At 49.2% G+C, this 19,473-nt stretch overlaps 1 protein-coding gene across 1 annotated transcript in view; it reads right to left on the bottom strand.

Moving 5' to 3' along the window:
• Positions 1-2,691: 2,691 nt before the first annotated feature.
• The window catches only part of Atxn10 (ataxin 10), a 142,089-nt gene continuing 125,307 nt past the window's right edge, over positions 2,692-19,473 (bottom strand). The window contains exons 11-12 of the mRNA XM_076855475.1: positions 3,454-3,641; positions 2,692-2,997 (exon numbers count right to left, since the gene is read on the bottom strand). Coding sequence (XP_076711590.1) covers positions 2,995-2,997; positions 3,454-3,641 — 191 coding nt within the window. The 3' untranslated portion in view covers positions 2,692-2,994. The remainder of the gene's footprint in view (positions 2,998-3,453; positions 3,642-19,473) is intronic.

Below are 19,473 nucleotides of genomic sequence, written 5' to 3'. Positions count from 1 at the left end.
CCCTGAGTTCAATTCCCAGTACCACTCCCAACCAAAAAAACCCCAAAAAAAAACAAAAAACAAAAACCCTCCAAAGTGGTTGGGCTCGGTGGTGCATGCCTGTCAACGTAGCAAATCAGGAGGATTGCAACTTATCGGCTGGCCTCAGCAACGTAGGAAGATCCTGTCTCAAAATTAAACTAAAATAGGCTGGGGTGTGGTTTAGTGGTAGAACATCCCTGGGTTCATTCCCCAGTACCAAGAAACAAAAACTTCCACAGTCATTTCTATGAACAGAGACGTCTGGCTGCAGGAGGAAAGCTGGTGAAGGAGTTGACCCATACCCACCCAGGCTACAGAAGGCACCGGGCTTGAGAGTCCATTTGTGTATTGTAGAGAGTATGGAAAATTCATATCACAAAATGCTGCACATACTTGACTTAAAAATCCCAAGTAAATACACAAAAATGTATAAGGAAGAGGAAAACACATATTGTGTGTGTGTGTGTGTGTGTATGTGTGTGTGTGTGTGTGTCAAGGGAGAAAATCCCTGAGTTTTGAAGGAAAGGTTTGGAATTGCTTTTCTGTGCACAGGCTGGGGTGGCTGAAGTGATCAGAACCCTGGACAGCACTGCGAGGCTCCCAGACACCAGCTTTCTAGTGGATCCAGATAGCAAGGCCCTCGCCTCCATCCTGTGGCCTCACATGTGAGCACTGCTCCTCTGGGTGCACAGCCAGACACTGGGGATGGTACTTAAAGGCTTTCCTCTGCCAAAGCACAGCATTGAACATTTTTTTTCATTTAAGGACAGAAATAAAAGGATAGTAGAAAGTCATTTGAACAAAATAAATGCCAATTTGTTTGATCAGAGCAGCACATCAATGACTTAAAAAACGAACAGACATAAGACACACACATAAAGCATAAATTTTTGATTTAAAACTTGCTAACTGGTAGCCCACCAACCACCTCAGTCACTCCTCTAGATGCCATTTTGCAAAAAACAACCATGGTTAGATCATGAAGTTATGAAATAAAAAATATGCACCTTGATCTGAGTTCCTAAATAACCCCCGCAACCATAAGATGTACTCAACTAGGACAAATTCTAACAGCACAGTGAAAATTGAATTTGAAGTCTTATCTGGTGTTACAAAATGACCATTCTGCTTCACCACCCAGCAGAGAAGCCTTTCTTCCCCACCTTCTAAAATGAAGCTGCCCAAGGCTTTGTGGGCTTGCTCTTGAAAACAATATGGACACAAAACTCGCTGTGACCATTCTGCCGCTTTACAAATTTTTGAGGCTGGCCTGCTTTCTTCGCTTCTAAGGGGCTGATTGAGGTGGTCTAATCCTCTGCATGGAACACAGCAAGGCTCTCAGAGCCCCAGGCCCACTGGAGGGTGGGGGCGCAGGCGGCTGTACTCAACAGTTCACTCCCCACGGGGATCAAAGGCCCCACGGCCCCAGCCTGTTGTCACTGTGAAAGCCTCACATTTCCTATTTAGAAAACACACAGCCACCCCCATTCTGCATCCTCACAAGGCTCCTTTTATCTCCTGGGTCTGTTATTGTGCGGCTCACACCCCACGTCTGTGCGATTCCACTGGGTGCACACAGCCATTGAGAGAGGAGAAAGGAGAGTCTAGGCCACTTACTGAAAGGAAAATGGGCTCCTGCTGCTTGGCTCTCTGGCCAGCCTTCATGGAGAGAACTAGATTTTAACTCTTGATGTCCCACAAGAGAGTGACCTCTTTGTGCATTTCAAATGTGGCAATGGCTTCTTTGCAAATAAAATGTCACCACTGAGACAGAGAAAAAGTCTTTCCTAGATTGTCCCTTTATAGCTGCAGAGTATGTTAGGTTGCACATGGGAAAACCGTCACTGCACCATCAACAGTTCCAGCTGCTGCTGCAAAGCAGTTTAAGTTCAGCACAAAGAAACCTGGAATAACTTTATTTTGGAGCAATCAATATTTTCTGTAAAACTTTGGGTTGGGTCTTTGTGGTTCTTACTTGGGGAGTTTCAACATGCATCGTGAACAATCTCCTGATTTCCAGCTTGGTAACATGGCTGTTCAAGAGTATGTGCTTGGCACCACAGCAAGTCCTGCAGGAGTGCATGAGGCAACAACATGAGTGAGGCGGGTGGTCGAGGAGCTTGCTTTACTTACTCCAGTTCTACCTCCGATACACGAGTACACAGACATAGGCAGATGGACAGATGTCATATAAACTCTTGCTCCTCTAAAATAATGTGCAATCTACACAAAGCTGCAGCTAAAACCAAGCGGCACTGCAAATCTGAAGACAGAGAAGGCCCTTCCGTGCCCCGGTACTATGCGCTGAGCCGAGTGTGCACTGGCCCTTCCTCCAGCACGAGGGCACAATGGGTGAACCCAACTCAGGACGCTCTGGCACAAGAGGAGTTAAGCACCCTCATGTCCTCTCCCTACATTCCAAAGGACAGGGCTCGGTGACAGCACAGTAGCTGAAACCAAAAGGGAGGGCTCTTGAATTAATTAACTGGAAATGAGTCTTGTCAATGTTTGGAGAGGCAGAAGGGGTGAAAAGAGACTGCTAGAATTAATCACAGTGAGAACCTACTTTGACTGCCTGCCAGAGTTCAGGAAGCCCAAGGAGAGGAGGGAGGAGAGGAGCGAAGCTGCCTGCCATCTGAGGGGGCGCGGAATCCAAGCAAACGGCCAGGCTTTGCCAAGGAAGGGCGGTGCCCTCAGAGCTTTATTATCTGCTGCCACAGTATGCACAAGGTGACACTAACGCACATTCTACGCGGGGACAAGGGAGGCCAGACAGCTACGCGTAATGCAAAGAAAAGGGGGAAGTTGAGGACTCAGATGGTGGCTGACGCCACTGAACTCTGCTACTGACAAGACCAGAGTTCCCAGGTTCACACTTACACATCTTCAAACACTTGCAGTTTCACGTATCGTGGAGAGGAACATCCACAAGTCAAGACTCTGAAAATTCAGATGTTTGGAAGGAGAGTTCTTTCACTAAGGAAAAAGAAACACAATCAAAGATATAACAAGTCTATTTACAAGAACTAACAAAGGAAAGACAGGCAGCGTCTGGACAATGATCATAATCCACCGGGAGAAATCCGTAGCGACGCGTTCAGATCGCACAAGGGGCTTCCTGTTCTTTAATGGCAGTGAATGTTAGCCATCTTTTAAAGAAAACGCCCAATTTCTGCCAGAAACTTTCTTTAGAGATGTATAAATTTCAATCTACTTTTTATATTTCTCCTCCAAAGCAAGTTTGAAATTTTAACTTTTAAGAAAACAGCAACACAAAGGCTGAACCAAAGTGGTCTGCAGCTCTACTTGGGGCTCTCTGGCAACCGGGTCAGAGACCTCCCTCCTCACCAAGGACCTTGTGGTGCCAAGGTCCCGGGACATAGAACAGCTGTCTGTAACTGCATGGAGGGCAGCTCACATGCGGCCACTTACCGGCGGGGGGTTGTCACGAGTGGACTTCAGAATCAGCTTCTCCCCCCTCTTCTCAACTTCAAAGCCCATCTTCTTCAGCAGGGATGCGTCCGCCAGCCCCTGCTCCTCCATCTTTGCAATCACATCTTGGTTCTGGCTGTTGTCCTCAGTGAGGTTGCGGACAGCGTATACCACCCACTGCGTCAGAACTGGAGCCGAGTGAAGGAATATGGTACCAGGCTTTGCTGCTGTGTAAGTGCACATGAAAGCTGGTGGGGAGTGGACAGCACAAGCACTCTGCCACCACAGGCACCTGGAACACGTGGCCAGGAGACACCACTGGGATACACAGTCGGGCATGTGACCAGGACATGTAGCCAAAACACACAGTTAGGAGGTGCAACCAGAACATGTGACCAGGACACACATCCCAAGTGGAGAAGACGACAGAACAGGTACATGTGCCTGTACGTGTGACGTCCAGGTGGCACCCGGAGGTGCCCACTCAGGAGGGATGAATGAGTGCATGAGGAAGCAAAGGCTCAGAGCAGAGGGCTGAGGTTCATGAACACTAGAACACACATGCCTCAGGCAGGTGCATGCGCACACGCACACGCACACACACACACACACACACACCTTTGTTGATAGTTACACTGAGTCACTAGGTAAAGAAGACTCCTACAGACCTGGCCACAGAGACACCTGGTCAGAGTTAGACAGGAAAACCATCCTGCTTAAAGTAAGCTCTGTTATCAGTAGGAACTGATTTGGAGGAGTGACTGTGGAATTTCCTTCCTTTGGTGTTCTGGAGACTAGACGCCCTCAAGGACTTGCTGGATTTAGTTTAAACACTCCTGCTCTCGAAAGCGTCCTGCTCCGTGTCCTACACCCTGAACTGAGCACAGCTTGGAAGATGTAGATGAAAGTTTCTCTTTGTTGCCAATAAATAGAAATTCAATGAACCTTTACGTAATGACCTTGTATGATGAAAGCACCCACTTGACGTGCCAAGGAATCTGGTTCGGTGGCCAGGAGCTGCGCAGCCCTCAAGATAGCACACAGCTACCACACATCCTTCTATAACAAACCCTATGGAGACCGCTCTAGGGACCTGTTTTCAGTGGTAGAACCAGAGACACATAAGAGACTGTCAATGAGCTTGCTCAGTGGGCCTGAGCCCTAGTCCAAAGGGAATGACAGAGAACCTGGGGTGGAATCCTAGTTTTTCCAAGGAAAGAGGCCTCCCTGCTGGTGATCAGAAGAGGCCCAGGAAAGCAAGGCCTTCCGGGGGGGGGGGGGGGGATTAATAGGTGGGTCCATTGAGGTCCCTCCAAAGAACGGGCATGTCTGTGTTGGGCAAGAAACCTGGCAGCAAGGGAGTGGAGCCTCCCCAGCCCAGAGACAAGGCTTCCATGGTCATAAAGCCAGCAACTCCTTCTGTAGCATTTAAGGGGAAAAAAATCCAACTCTTCTCTCTCTGGTTCAATAATTTCATAGAAAATAGAAAAGCTGAACTCCTCTACTGCAGTCAGACCACTGAGATGTGAGCAGAGGCAGCTGCAGGCTCAGGAGAATCTCTGGGTTTTAAAAGGTCACTTCACCTAGTCCCTTGAGCCAACCCAAGCTGATCTGCATCCCTGCCGAGCCCCACCTGACCTGTTGGATCACAGCCCTTTCCCTGGCTGCCTCTCCTGGCTCCTCCACACAGGCTGAGCTCATGTTTGAGGGCCTGTGGTCTGGACACAGAGCTGGTGCAAAGCAGAAGCCCAGTCAGTGACTGTAAAGTGTATGACCAGAAGGCCATTGAAGATTCGTCACTGAAACCACTGTGGGTATAAATGACTGACCTTCTCCAGATGGGACAGGATAGGGCGGCTGGTGCCCTCCGGATGCTGATCCCATACTTAGTCACCACTTTGGTAGGAAATGTTCTCCACTGGCCATTTGTCTATTCTCCTTCATAATAAAGCCCGGGTCCTTTACAAGGTTACTCCCCCCGCCCCCCCCCCCCGCAATAGAATCTATATAAACATTTAAATACACATGGTCTAAATTGAATCTTCTCCTCTTTTCTGCAATCACCAAATCTCAATTTTGTGCTATTTAGAAAATAAAAATAACGATCCCAGGTGTCAGATACTTGGATTATGTGAATAAGCTTCTGAGCAAATTATCTGCTTTATCAACCTCTGCACTCAGGACAACACCATCACTTGCACATTGGTTTCCTCACTTTCGGTCGAAAAGGGGTGGATTTAGGTAAGAAAATGTGTAAGACCAAAACATTTGGGTTCATGCACGTAACTAACTGGAAATGACACAAACAAAACATTTTCTTCTTTCTGAAACTTACTGGTTCTTCACAAAGTATAACTGAAAACAGGCAAAAGGAGCTTCCCTCAATGCTTGAGATGCTGAAACTGAGGGCTGGCTAAGTGGCAGAGGAGCGACACCAGCAGGGCCACGGCCAGTGACAGATGCAAAGGCTGTGGAGAAGAGTGCCACCACCCAGAGCTGTATGTCAGTAAACCACCTCCACTGCAGGGCAGACCAGCCACATCCCCAGACAGGGCTCACCTGCTCCCCTCCCTGCAAGCTGGGGCGAGTGCCCCTCCTCCTGCAAGCGTCCCTCAGAGTCCCAGCACTCTGCTATACCAGCTTGCGTTAGAAGCTCCTGCCATGGATTCCAGAGCATTCTTTGAGCAGTTAATGCCACGCTGTGCTGCACTAATGTGCCCTGTGCCTGCGAGCTCCTGCAGGAGCCACACCTAATTCCTTTCCACAGCACAACACCACCCTGTCCAGGTCTAGTTCCTGGCTCAGAGTGACAAGCTCAGTTTGCATCTGTGGAAATCACGTAAGCTATGACTACTTGTCGGTATTTCTCCTCTGCCCTCATGCCTGTGAACCCCTTGAGACAAGACTGCTGTCTTATCCGCCTGCCTGTCCTCTGCCCCAGCATGACGCCAGGAAGCCCACACTGCAGTGCCAAAGGCCAGCTGTCCCCTTCTTCCCACAGAAGGGCTGTGGCGGCACTCAGCACTACACTGGCTGTGCTCTGCCCTCTGGTTCTGAGTGGTTCCCGAGTTGAGGATCTGGAGGACTGAGTCAGAAGAAGCTAATGCCACTGAGGCAAGGAATGAAAGGTCCAAGATGAGCAACCCCAGAATTCCCCTGCGGAGGGCAAGAGGGAGCTCCTCTATCACATTCTGTGAAAACACTTATTAGTATGGTATTTATCCTCAATTCATCCTTAAAATGCTGGATAGTTCGTTTCTGCAGAAGTGAAGGATGTGGCGCCCACCATCGATGTAAGGGAAAAGGGGCACAGAAGAATGTGGCGGAGAGCCGTAGCTCACAGCTGGGTCTTCAGTGTCCCACTCCAGGACAAGTTTCCTGGCATGTAGGGCCTTGCAGAAGCAGCACCAAGTCCAGGAGAAAGGACCTCTCCCAGACCCTGCTGCCAGCACAAAGAGTGAAGGGGTGGGGTGGGGGCATAGACTGCCCTGGAGCAGCCCCTTAGGACCCTGAGTCCACAGAGGAACAGCAGCAAGCCCAGCACTGGCCACTTCAGGCCGTGATGCCGTCTCTGGAGCCAATGCTGTCCACCTTCTGTCCTAAGGAGGACTTCACCTGATCAGAGTCCCGGGAAGCACTTGCTGTCCTGGGCAGCAGGTAAAAACCATGGCTTCCCCAGTGAGCATGGCCAGCCAGGGGCCCTCCACCTGTAGAGCATGCAGCGCAAGGGTCCTGTGGCTTGTCCCAACTTCCAATGGGAACGTCTGGGCTCTACTGTTCAGGACTTCAGACATAATGAAAAGCACAAAATCTATGTTTTATAGTTGTTCCTTTCAGAAAATTAAAAAGGTTTTTATTAGGTCTTATTTCTTTTTAATGTATATCTATTCTTAAACTGATACATAAAAACAAAAATTATAGGAAACTATAGGAACCATGTGATATTTAAAAAAAAAAAAATTTGTACTTGTAGATGGACAGAATGGCTTTATTTTATTTATTTTTACGTGTTGCTCATCATCAAACCCAGAGCCAGGCAAGCACTTTGCCTCTTGAGCTACGTACAGCCCCAGCCCAACGTGAGGTTTTGATACACGTACACTGTGTAATGTTTAAATAAGGACAAACACACGGATCTCCTCACACGTTTGGTGTTTCTTTGTGGTGACAGCATCCAGATGCCTCCCTCCCAGCTCTTTACAACATGCCATGCACCACGGTTCCCCGTCATCACCCCACTGGCCACTGAACCCAGACTTCTTACTTTGGCTAATTACAACTTAGTCCCCATTCATCAAAATAAAAATAATAACATTTTGCAAAATTTGAGTTGAAAAGAGAGTAAACCCAGCCCTAGGAGGTGGGGAGCACAGCCCTGGGGTGCGAGTCTGTGGTGCGGTGTGCTCCTGTGCCCGCAAGGTGGGAGCCTGGGCAGCCAGCAGACCCAGACTGCACTAAGTGCTACACGGAGATTAAAGAAGTCCCAGTTAATGTTCACACGGCCCTCTTGTTCCCTCTCTAAAGAGACAGGGAGCAAGAAAGAGTGAGGGGAAAATTAAACACCTTCTAAAGTCTCTAATCCCACCAACACTTGAAGTGCGCTATTGTGTGCCTGGCTCTGGAGAGAGCCTCTGGCGTCTCCGCAGCTACTACAAGTAGACGGCTGGAGCCTGTCTGTTGCACAACTGCCTCCAGAGAGCTGCACCCAGTACCACAGGGAAGGCTTGCAGGGCTGCACCCCGAGGGCACCCGGTCCTCAGGGACCAAGGTCCACAGGACCACAGGCACCAAGCACTGTGAAGCTGTTGACCAGGGAGTGAAAGGAGTAGCCAAGAACACCTGCACTGAGGCGGTGACCCTCCCAGATACCTGCCGCTGGTCCAGGAGTCAGTGCTGAGCCAACACCTTGCACCTGTAAGGTGATGAGGCATTAGGAGGGCAGAAAAATGAAGGCTGAGAAAGGAGCCTCCGTAGAGAGGCTCATGACCAGCACAGTACCGACAGCAGATTCACATGCCAAACGCAATTTTTAAAGTAGTGAGAGTGAATCAAAAGGCTAGACCTGCCTAATGAGAATCCTTCCTGTTTGGGAGTCAGGGAAGTCAGCACTACTTGAAGTACTAGAGAGACAGAGCACAGTGCAGGTCAGCACTGTCCAGGAGGCTGCTGAGAAAGGGCTACAAAGGCTGGCCACTAACTAAAGCCACTTCTTTGTATTTCATTTAGTTTCATGTATTTTGTTGATTGGAAAACTCAAAATAATAATACTAATGAAAACTGTTTGAAATTCAAACTTTAGGGTCCACAAATAGAGTGTTGGGGCCATGGCCAGGAACACTTATCTGCGTAAGTGGAGCAGATGTGGAGACAGACTGTGGGAATCACTGGCCAAAGGCACCTGCCACACGGCCTGCCGAAGGGCCTGCGACTCTGGCCTAGAGCACAGAGGCCTCAAAACACTGGTTGAATGAATAAAGAAATGCACTATTGAGGACTAGGGTTGAAAAAAACCTACATTATTTAAATAAAAACAATTTAAATATGTTAAAAATTTTTGACTTTTCAGGCTATAAATGTACTTTATGTAATCTGTCTAATAAATATATATACTTTATACATATTAAATTTTGCTTTTAATATATGTTCAAAAACCATTTTTAGACAACATGCCCTTGAAGGCAAGGGACCTTGTGGTGTATAACTTCTCAGGGCACGCTGAGTGAGGTGGAGCAGGGTGGAGCCCTCGCTGAGCTGGTGTGTGAGAATACCATGTAAACCCTCCTCATTAGGCCTCTACATACATCGGGGCCACTTCCTGCCTGACGTAAAAGGTTTCTTAAGACAGGGTGAATGGCAACCCCCTGACATATGCAAACAGGTATCCGTGCAGACTATGGCAAAACTGAGGCAAATGTTTTGAGGATGCAGGAGTAGTTCAGTTTTAAACTGGTTCTCAAAGTACCTTACATGAGCAAAACGCAAATACGCCAATTTCCATCATCCAAAGGGGAAAATGGCAGGGGCTGCGGCAATGCAACTGCAAGGCTCCCCAGATAGAGCCCCCCGCCACACACACAGGGCAAGCCCAGACCTACTCCAGGCACCTCCTGAGGCACTGCTGCTGATGCTGGGGGAAGAGGGACCTGTCAGAGCCAGGTGGGGCCACACAGGATGGAGATTCGGGAAGGAGCCTCCCCCAGGTCAGGCCCCTGCAGCCCTCAGGGGTGATGCTGTGCTTACTGGAGGACAGATGGCTGTACTTCCCCTCCTCTGTAACCACTGGGTTTAGCTCCACACTCTTCCCATTCAGAAAATTAAAGTGGGAGCTTCCCAGCCTACATCCTCCAGGGCTCCGTGCGATGCTGGAACAGTGTCTGAGGACCGCGGCAAACCACCCCTTCCGGCTCCCGCTTCCTGCCCTAGGGCTCCCTCTGTGGACCCAAGGGAACATCTGTGCTTCAAGGGTCTCTGTGCAGTACTGCATGCACTCTCCCATGATTTGTAGGCTGTCTTGTCCCAACAGCTTGACAAACCGAGGCGGCACCCGCCAACTCACTCTATAGTGACCTGCTCACAGCCAGAGCCGAAACTGGTAAAAAACAAAACAAAACAAACAAAAAACCCATGAATAGAGGAGGGTAGGGAAGCAGATAATTGCCAGATTTGTAAATCACAGGTCACGATATGAAGAACAGACTAGCACTTGCACTTAAATACCACAAAGACACACAGTTCCATTTTGCTGAGGAAAACAGTCACCTTGGAACGCTACTGCTCTGAAGGAGATGGAGCATCATGGGGAGCAGTATGAAGGCCCTGAGGAGCCCCGTGGAGCCTTCCTGGACCACACAGCCACCCACTGTCACAAGAGGAACTGTTCTGTGTGCACAAACCAGGGGGCAGGCCACACTCGCTATGCTCCGTGGGCACAGCTAAGACTCCCCAAAGGGACTTTGAAAGGAGACTAGACACTTCCCGCGCGTGCACGTGTGTGTGTGTGTGTGTGTGTGTGTGTGTGAGAGAGAGAGAGAGAGAGAGAGAGAGAGAGGCCGTTTCTCCACCACTGAGCCGCGAGACCTGCCCTAGACATCCCCCCTTTCGTAAGCCTCTTCCCTGAAGTCCAAATGTCTTTCCACCTTAGGAAGCGCCCCCTTCCCAGGCAGACTCACCTGGGGCAGGGTGAAGGACCAGATCACCTACATCCTCTGCCCACCCTGCCCTTTGCCAGTTCAAGTGCACAGGGCCCAGCATCCAGGACAAGAGCAAAGCCAGGGCCTGTGCAGCTGGCCGTGAAGTCACAGGCAGACCACGTTCCCCTCTCTGGCCTGAGAGTCACCACTCGCCCTTCCCACTCCAAAGCTGTGGCGGCTGGGCGGGGGCCATGCTCACAGGTACCTTGCATCCGCAGGGTTTGGGCGGTGAAGGATCCTATGGCTCTGAAACTAATTTTGTATATGACACAGGCTCTGGAACCATTTTACGAACCACTTCAAAGCCGGTGTGGGTGAAGCAGTCACAGCCTGGCACCAGCATCACACTACAGGTTTCAGGGTCAGAAAAGCCAACACCATTTCTAACTCAACCCACACCAAAGGGTTCTGAGGCCACAGATAGTCCCATCTGTATTCGGGGCAGCACTCTAATGTCACTTCTGAGACTCTACAAGGGCCACTGCACGCAGCAGTTTAACAAAGTGCCCAGCATGTGTGCAGCACACAGCAGTGCTTTGACACGTGGCCCTGAGCACGGGCTCTGGAGTCCACCGGGGTGCCCCACTCTCCTGCGCACTCCCTGCCTGCTGCAGCCCCCTCGCATACACAATAGGAGCACTCTGATAACGTGCCCTAGGTCCTGGCTGGGTCTGCAGATACGGGGTGGCTCCTTTAGCTCCTCTCACTAGATACAGGCTGTGAAATGCTGTTTAATAAACTCTTGTGGCCTTCACGTGTGCTTGGGAGACAGTCTGGGAAACAGTCAGCTTCTACAAAGCACAAGAGTTCAGATCCATGACCCTGTCAGCAGGGCAGGGTTGAGCTTAGCTGCTTGTCAACGGAGGAACTTGAGGAGCCAGGGGACAGGGCAGAAACCCTGGGAAGCTCGAGGCCCTGCCCTCCAGGTAAAGAAGGTGTTTGCAAGAGCCTGGCACCCTGAAAATTAGAAGCCACCAGACAACAAATTGGTTCAAACAATTGGAACCATTCAAAGCACAGGGCCCTCTGGGTGCACACACAGCTTCATAGGGCACTCCCCACGGGCACAGAGATCGAAACAAACTATCAGCTTGTCACATTGAAATCCAACAGAAAACCCGAGTGACAGGACCAATCGCAGCAGCAACCATCCCCACGACAGTATGCTTGCAGCCATCCTACGCACCCACGGAAGGCACTCAGCTGGAGTACCCTCATCCTGCAGAGGACAGCAGCTTCTCTATGCCCACCAACCTGAAGTGGTGCAGTTGGGCCTGGGAATGGGCAGTCGGCTCCAGCATCGCCCTCCTCACTGCCAGGCCACACTGCCCCCAAGCCTCTTCACTACCCACAGAGAACCAGATGAGCCCCCTGGAGGGACAGAGCAGTCCTTCCTCCTGTCATTGAGGTGGGGAACTTCTAAGAAATACTTGGAAATCAAGAAAAGGAATGGCGGGATGCGGGAGGCCTCCCTTTCTCTCCAAACAACTCCCAGGAAATGAGCTGCAGATACCACTGAGTGACTACCTCTGCAAATACCTTTGCAACTAGCTAACAGAACCACAGTTCAAACTGAAATGAAAAATTGGAGTAGAAAAAGCAAGTAATCCCATCTAAATTATAGGAGATTAGTGTTGGTCTAGCACTAATGACATTTCAGAATTAATAAAGTATAGCCAAGGGTCAAAAACAGTGCTGAGCTACAGAGGATTAAATGAAGAACACCAACAATGCGGAGCTTCTGGCAGATTTCAGAACAGACAAGACGCAGCAGGCATCGACGAGTCAGGAGCTCTTCCTGCACAGCCAGGTGCCTGGCACCTCCTGTGCTTGGGGATGTCACTAGTCCCTGTGCTGGTCTGCTCCAGGGTCACCACAGCCAAGCTGCCTTGCCTCTCTTCTGGCACCAATCAGTGGCCCTAGGAAGTCACTGTCCTGAGAGGGGTGGCCCCGGTTTGCACAGGCAGAGGTATGCAGAGGCATCCTGTCCCCTCCACCACGAGCCATGCAGACAGACACAGCAGGGCAGCTTTCTTCCAGGCCCTCTGCTTCCACGTCTGTCAGGAAGGAACATCTCAAGAGAGGTGTGCAGCCTGGCTTCTCTCCCCATGGAGACTAGATCTCCCTCTCCAGGGGAAGAGCACTGCTGGGTCCATTTTAAAGCCAGGCAACCTGCAGCAGGATTTTATAATGGGTAAATAATTCCAACTTTAACTGGAATCAAGCCAACAACACTTTAGACTATTTCAAAGCCATGCTGGTTGGGTGGTGACATTAAGTTCTTAAAGTCTTCCTTGATATATGTCTTTCTTTGAAAAATTCTAAAAATACAGAATAGATTGCTTTTGGCAAAAAATTCACCCAGTTCCAGAAACTTAACACTTCAACGTGTTTTTCCTCTTCTCCGAACAATAATGCCTCTTGATCTTTACAAGTCACATCAAGGGATTTAGATACACACAGAAACCCAACTGGGGCTGGATGCAGCTCAGGGTACAGCACTTGCCTTGCGTGTACCAGGCTCTGGCTGGGCACGCATGAGCGTGCACGCGAACACACACACACACACACACACACACACACACACACACAGTTCGTCATACATTTGGATGTCTCTTGAGAATGTGACCATGGTCTAGTCACTCATTTAACAACCATGAAGGCTTTGTGCTCAAGGCTGGGCGCCCAATTGACATGACCCTCCAGGTCCCGCCCTCAAGGAGTTCATACTTCAGGGTAGAGGCAGGGGGTAAAGAGAGGTGTGCAGCCTGCCCCCAAGTGACAGGCTGAAGAGAGCCTGCAGAACTGCACAGGGCAAGGCAGCGGGGCTGGGCTCCCTGGGAGCTGAGTCCAGAGGAGAAGCAGTCATGGTGCACCTGAGGAAGTGGTGCAGGCAGAGAAGCCGCCCGAGGGGGAAGCCTGTGGCAGAGGCCAAGGTGTGAAGAGGCAGAGTGGGTCTGCCAGGTCTTCTGGGGACCATTAGGATACTGACGCCAGCACAAACCCTCAAAGAGCTGGGGGCGGTGCAAACGGGGCCTTGGTGGCAGGAGGAAGGCTGGGCAGTGAGGCCCGGCTGGCTCCATCCCGACTGCCTTTCGCAAGTTGCTCCAAGTTGGGTGATCTGCGCAACCTCATGCAGGAAGCTTCTCCACTTGGAAGCATGGCCAGATTGCATGTCACAATGACATGAGGGGACGTGTCCCAGGCCTTGCACCGGACCGAGTACAAGCCCTGGGCAAGCTTCCTTCCAAGCAGCAGGCTCCTGTACTGGTCCGTGACTTCACACTTCCTTGCCTCAGTTCCTCATTCATAAAATGGGAGGCAGACAATAAGATGGTGGGATACAGTGACTGACAGTTCGGGGAAGAGATCAAGTTCTTGGGCTGTGGGATCAGCAGAGCTGAGTGAGGTTCAAACTATACTACCATTCCTGCTGCCAACCACCCAGGGGCCTTGGCACCTACAAAACTGAGGTCAAAACACTATTTCATATGATGGTCAGCAAGATCAATGAACTCGATCACAATGCCCGGCACAACAATAAATGCCAGCAGCTATTGGTAAATACACAAAACTGGTGGGTTCCATTTATCCCCCCTAAAGACCTGCAGAATTCTGCTTGTGCACAGACCCTGACAAGGTTCTGAGTGAGGTGCGGCTGCTACCTACCTCTCTTCTAAAGTCATACTGTGGTAAAACAAGAATCTTGCCATGGTAACCGTCACCTGTGCACAGCACAGGACGCTAGTCATTCACACAGGCTATGTACCCATCCCATTGCCTGTCTATACAATGCTTTCCATCTGGTAACATGGAAGCTCTCTGCCCACCAAGCAGCAAGTACCCTCTCCCGCTACCCCAACCCAGCCCAGTGCCAGACTCCACTCTGCCTCCACATCCAGCACTCCAAGAACCTCTGGTGACTGTTCATTTCACTGAGCACGTGCCCAGGGAGTCAAGGTCCATTCGCACGGCGGCCTATAGCAGGGTTCTCTCCCTCCTCGAGGTTGGGAACACTCTGCTGGACATATGGACCACATTTTGATCATGCCCTCATCCCCCGTGGACACTTATTTCACATTCTGGCTCTTCTGAACAATAGTTCTATGAACACAGACATACAAATTTCTCTTCCAGACAGGGTTTTCGATTCTTTGGAGCATTCACCTCAACATGTTAAGAGCTGCATCATGTGGTAATTCTGCGTTTGAACCTGAGGAACCATCACACTGTTTTCTACAATAGCTGTACATTCATTCCCATCAGCAGTGCAACCAAGAGCCATTTTTCCAAGATCCTTATCAAAAGTTTTTAAAATAATTGCCATGCTAATGGCTATGAGGTGGTATCTAATGGTAGTTTTGATGTTTATTTCCCCAATGATTAGTGAAGCTGAGTATCCACCTCTTTGTGGACTTCCTGGTCATCTGTGCATCATCTTCGAGGAAGTGTCTGTTCAAGTCCTTTGCCTATTTTGGAATCAGGTTGGTTGTTTTCTATTGTTGCTATTAAGTTTTAGGAGTTTTCTATAAATTCTGGATATTAATCCCCTATCAGATACATGTTTTGCAAACATTGTCTCCTATTCTTTACCTATTTATTCTGATGATAATGTCTTTTGAGGCAGAAAGTTTTAAATTTCCATGGGGATCACACTTAATATTCTAAGGTGACAACATTCAAATTTGAATTTATACCAGTTTATTCAATGACATAAAATGACTCTGCTCCTTTACAGCTCTGTCCCCAACCCTTTTATTTTTTCCCTCTTCTGCTGTTAATGTCACAAAATTATATCCCGATACATTGTATTGTCTCAAATATATACTAATGTATTTAGTATTTCTTAATATACTAACAATTCTTTGAAATGTATCAATTCTTTGAAATGTATCATGTAGAAAGCAAAATGTGCAATTCTAACCCACTGCTACAATGGCACCAGCTCTTCCAATTACCCATCTCTTTACCTGTATCGAGGCCATTCATCCCACACACAGCTTGGAGTTCCGCTAGTGACTCCTGCCTCCTCCTGCAGCAGTCAGCTCAACACTTCTCTCTGGGCAAGGCAGGGCAGGGTGGGGCCGGGACCCAAACTCCCTCAGGTTTTGTCTCTCCCATCTGAAGGACTGTCTGGGCAGCTCCAGGATTGCCGGTTGCCAGTTCTGTTCTCATGGCACTCTGAACACACCAGGCCAGCCCCTGCCTCCTGGTCTTCCAAGTTCCTTCCTGAGGAGAGACCCCGCTGAGTACACTCCTAAGTCACTCCTCCTTTGGGCGTTTAGGATTCTGTCTTCCCAGTCTGATTCCGTGTCTCTGTCAAGCTCCTTTTACTTGAGGTTCACTGTTTGGTAGACGTTCACATTCAGGAAAGTTCTCAGCTCCCGTTTCTGTCCCTCCCCTGCGCTGGGCAGAGCCACTGCTCTGCTGGACAGCCTTCCACAGCCCCTCCAGCTCTGAGCGGTGCTTTGTTGTTGTTTTTTAACTTTCAGTTGTGGGTGACACGACACCTTTATTTTATTTATTGCTATGTGGTGCCGGGCGAGCTCCCCCCAGCCTCGCCCCGCCCTGCTCTGCCTTTCACTTTTCCTTTGAATAGGCTGCAGTGACCATTTCTTTTATGTCTTCTGATTGTTTCTTGGTGTTTCAATCTGAACATTTGAATCTCACCCTATGGTAACTGTGGGAACACACTCTCTCTTCCCGTGTCTGCTGCACTCACTGGGCTTGGTGTTCGAGGAACTGCTCAGGCTGTCTCACTGGCAAAGGTCGGCTCAAGGTGGCAACTTAAGATCTCAGTTGTTCTCTGAATTTTGCCTTTACCTACAGGTCCATGGTCACTTTCTATTTTTCCCTGTACATACAGTTGTTTTTCAACGTCCTTTCTTTAATGTCTGGGTCTCAAAAGAGGAAAAAAAAATTAAATAAGGGGAAGCACTGTTCCTTTAAGCTTCTGGAAGTCACTTCAGCCAGAGGGAGCAGGAGGTTCAAGAGCCAAGGCCTCCACCTCTATACTGAGCCTCCACGGCCCAGAGCCTGATGTCAAGCTTTGGAGGACAGGTCCCAGGTGTCCGGAGCACAGAGACCTTTCTGCTCCCCGGCCTGGCTCTCAGGAGCCTTTGCGCACACAGCGGCGTGCCACAGATCTAGGGCAAGGAGCTGTTGAAAGTGACCAAAGCAACCTAACCGCTTTACCTCCTAAGCCTCTTCTGTGTGTGGCAGGCCTTCAGTCAAGTCCACAGCTCCACTGGTCTGACTGAAGAATTCAGATGGTTGAGGCTTAAGGGAGCCTGGCAGGGCTCTGCTTCTTGACCTGGGTGCTATTTACATGACATTTACCTTAGAATGATATGCAAACTGCACCTATACATTAACTTCACTCTTCTATACCCATATTATGTTTCAAAATAAGCACAAATAATCCTTTTAAAATTAGGGGAATGACTGAATTGAGACTTGGAGCGTGACAGGGATTTGCCAGAGGAGCTCACAGATTCTACCCAGTAGACAGCATCTGGCAATAGCTCCTGACACCCCAGCACCCTATGCCCCAGAAAGGCAGCATGTTCCCAGCTCAGGTACCTGCCTTATTGTATGGTCCCTTTTCTACATCAGAAACCCAGCAGGATGGAGCTGGGGATTTTCACAGTCACTGATTTTCTGCAAACCCATCAGGACTTCCTGGTGTTTCCTAATTACATGCAGAAGACACCTCCAAGAGCTGCATGGGTTCCTACAGGGCTCCAGGAGAGGAACAGCTGAGTGCCTTTGATTGATATTGACTTTAATATCTCCCCAAAACTGAAGAATGTTTTGATTTCCTATAAGCTTTTCCAACCTTTAACCAGAATATGCAGATCTTGATCAGAAATGAACAGTCATTGTTCTGTGAGCCATTGTGGGAATATAAGCTTACACTAATTTTCAGAACTAAAGACAAGATTCTCTTGCAAAAACCTTTTTTTTTAAAAAAAAAAAAATACTTTTTTAGTTATACATGGGCACAATATCTTCTTTTTGTTTATTTATTTTTATGTGGTGCTGAGGATCGAGCCCAGGGTCTCACACGTGAGAGGCGAGTGCTCAACCGCTGAGCCACAACCCCAGCCTGCAAAAGCACTCTTGACATACACACTCCATGAACTGGCCAGAGTGCAGGGTTGGGGCCCTGTCTCCAGGGGTGTCCACCTCCTAACTTGCCTTCTTGGCAGCTACCAACTTGGGAGACTTCCACAGCACAGGCCTGCTTCCACTGTGCTGTTACCATGAAGCACACATCTGTCTACGCCCATGCCATCTTTCCAGGCAGCTCACAAAACCTACTGCTCCTGTTGCATGGTAACAGGCTGACTTCTCAGCATGGCCAGGATCAGAAGCCACACTGGCAATGCCTGCTGCCATGGGGTCACAGTCTACTGTCTCTGCTTCAAAGATGTCCAGACCCAAGGATGGTGAGAGTTGAAAAGGTGAGCACAGTAGAAAGCCAACTTCACTTCTACATTTTAAACCTCTGTCCAATGAAAGGATGACATGCATCCATAAAAGCCCAGGAAGAGAACGCCCTAAGCAAGAAGAGGCGTGCACTTCTCACAAGACAGTCAACTTCAGACAGAGAAGCAGAACTCTGGATTCCCTTCAAGTTCCTCAGAGCTGCTCACCAGAAGAGGTTCGAATTGAGCTGGGCCCTTGTTCATTGTGCTGCTGACCCTCAGCACCATCTGGTAAGTGGTGTTTAATGACCCACTTCTCCAATCAGTCTGTGGCCAGGGGTGGCACCTTCCTTAACTCAGTGGGCCCTGGGTGTGACACTCATAGAGTCTTTATAATTTACAAGCAAGGAATTAATGAGTGCCTGCTTATTAAGGCCAGAGAGGATCAGACCCGACAGAGTTCTTTCTTTTTTTAATGTGTTGGTCCTAGAATAGTAATTGTAGAATACAAGATGGCTAAGAATAATGGTTTCAAAATAAAAATGTCAAGGAGTTACTACTGAGCCATGCTGAGCACCTACGATGCACCTCTGTTCTGAGCACACCTGTCTCTGTTGTATTTGACTAAGGTCACTTTAGGCAAAAATTCCGACAGTTGGTCAGGGTTACTTGCTAATATTTACCTTTGCCAAACTTCAGCTACCCAATTAATAAATCGATCATTTTATGTGACAGTGTCTTGTAAGTATGGTAATTCCAAAAGTTATTTATTAATTTCCAAAACATATCTCCAAATCACTGTTCATGATAAAGAAAATTAATGCAAAAAAGAAAAACTGGCAAATAACTACCTTGATTCAGAAAACAGATCCAGGGCTGGGGGCGCAGCTCGGGGGAGAGTGCTTGCCCAGCTTGTGAGATGCCCTGGCTCCGGTCCCAGCAATTCGGGAGGAAGGGTAGACACAGGTGTTCTAGTGCTTTGTAAGCACAGCTAGTGGGCCGGGGGCTCCTGCAGTGTGCAGTGGAGCCACTTGCTCCACCCTGTGCACCAACTCCTCCAAGGCCAGCCTCACCTTGGGGACTGCTATGTCCAGACAGCTGCCCAGGCGACTGTAAAACACCATGGCTGCACCACAGCTACGGCTGCCTGGGGACAAGGGTGTGCCATGGCTGTCGGCACTAAGCAGGTTTCAAGAGTAGTAAGTGGGCGCTGAGGTGGACAGTGCAGGCAGCCTGCGAGGGTCAGGGTCCAAAGGACTACTTTATGGCCTCATCTTGAAAGTCAGGTATAAAATTTCTAAAACACAGTCGAGCACTCCCTCTACTGTGCCGAGCTCCTCGAACCAATAAATGCCACAGAAACGGTGCACAGGAGGCCACTGCAGACACACTGGGAAAAT

The sequence above is a fragment of the Callospermophilus lateralis genome, chromosome 4, assembly GCF_048772815.1.
Source record: "Callospermophilus lateralis isolate mCalLat2 chromosome 4, mCalLat2.hap1, whole genome shotgun sequence".
Taxonomy (NCBI): domain Eukaryota; kingdom Metazoa; phylum Chordata; class Mammalia; order Rodentia; family Sciuridae; genus Callospermophilus; species Callospermophilus lateralis.
This window is presented reverse-complemented; position numbering and strand designations above follow the sequence as displayed.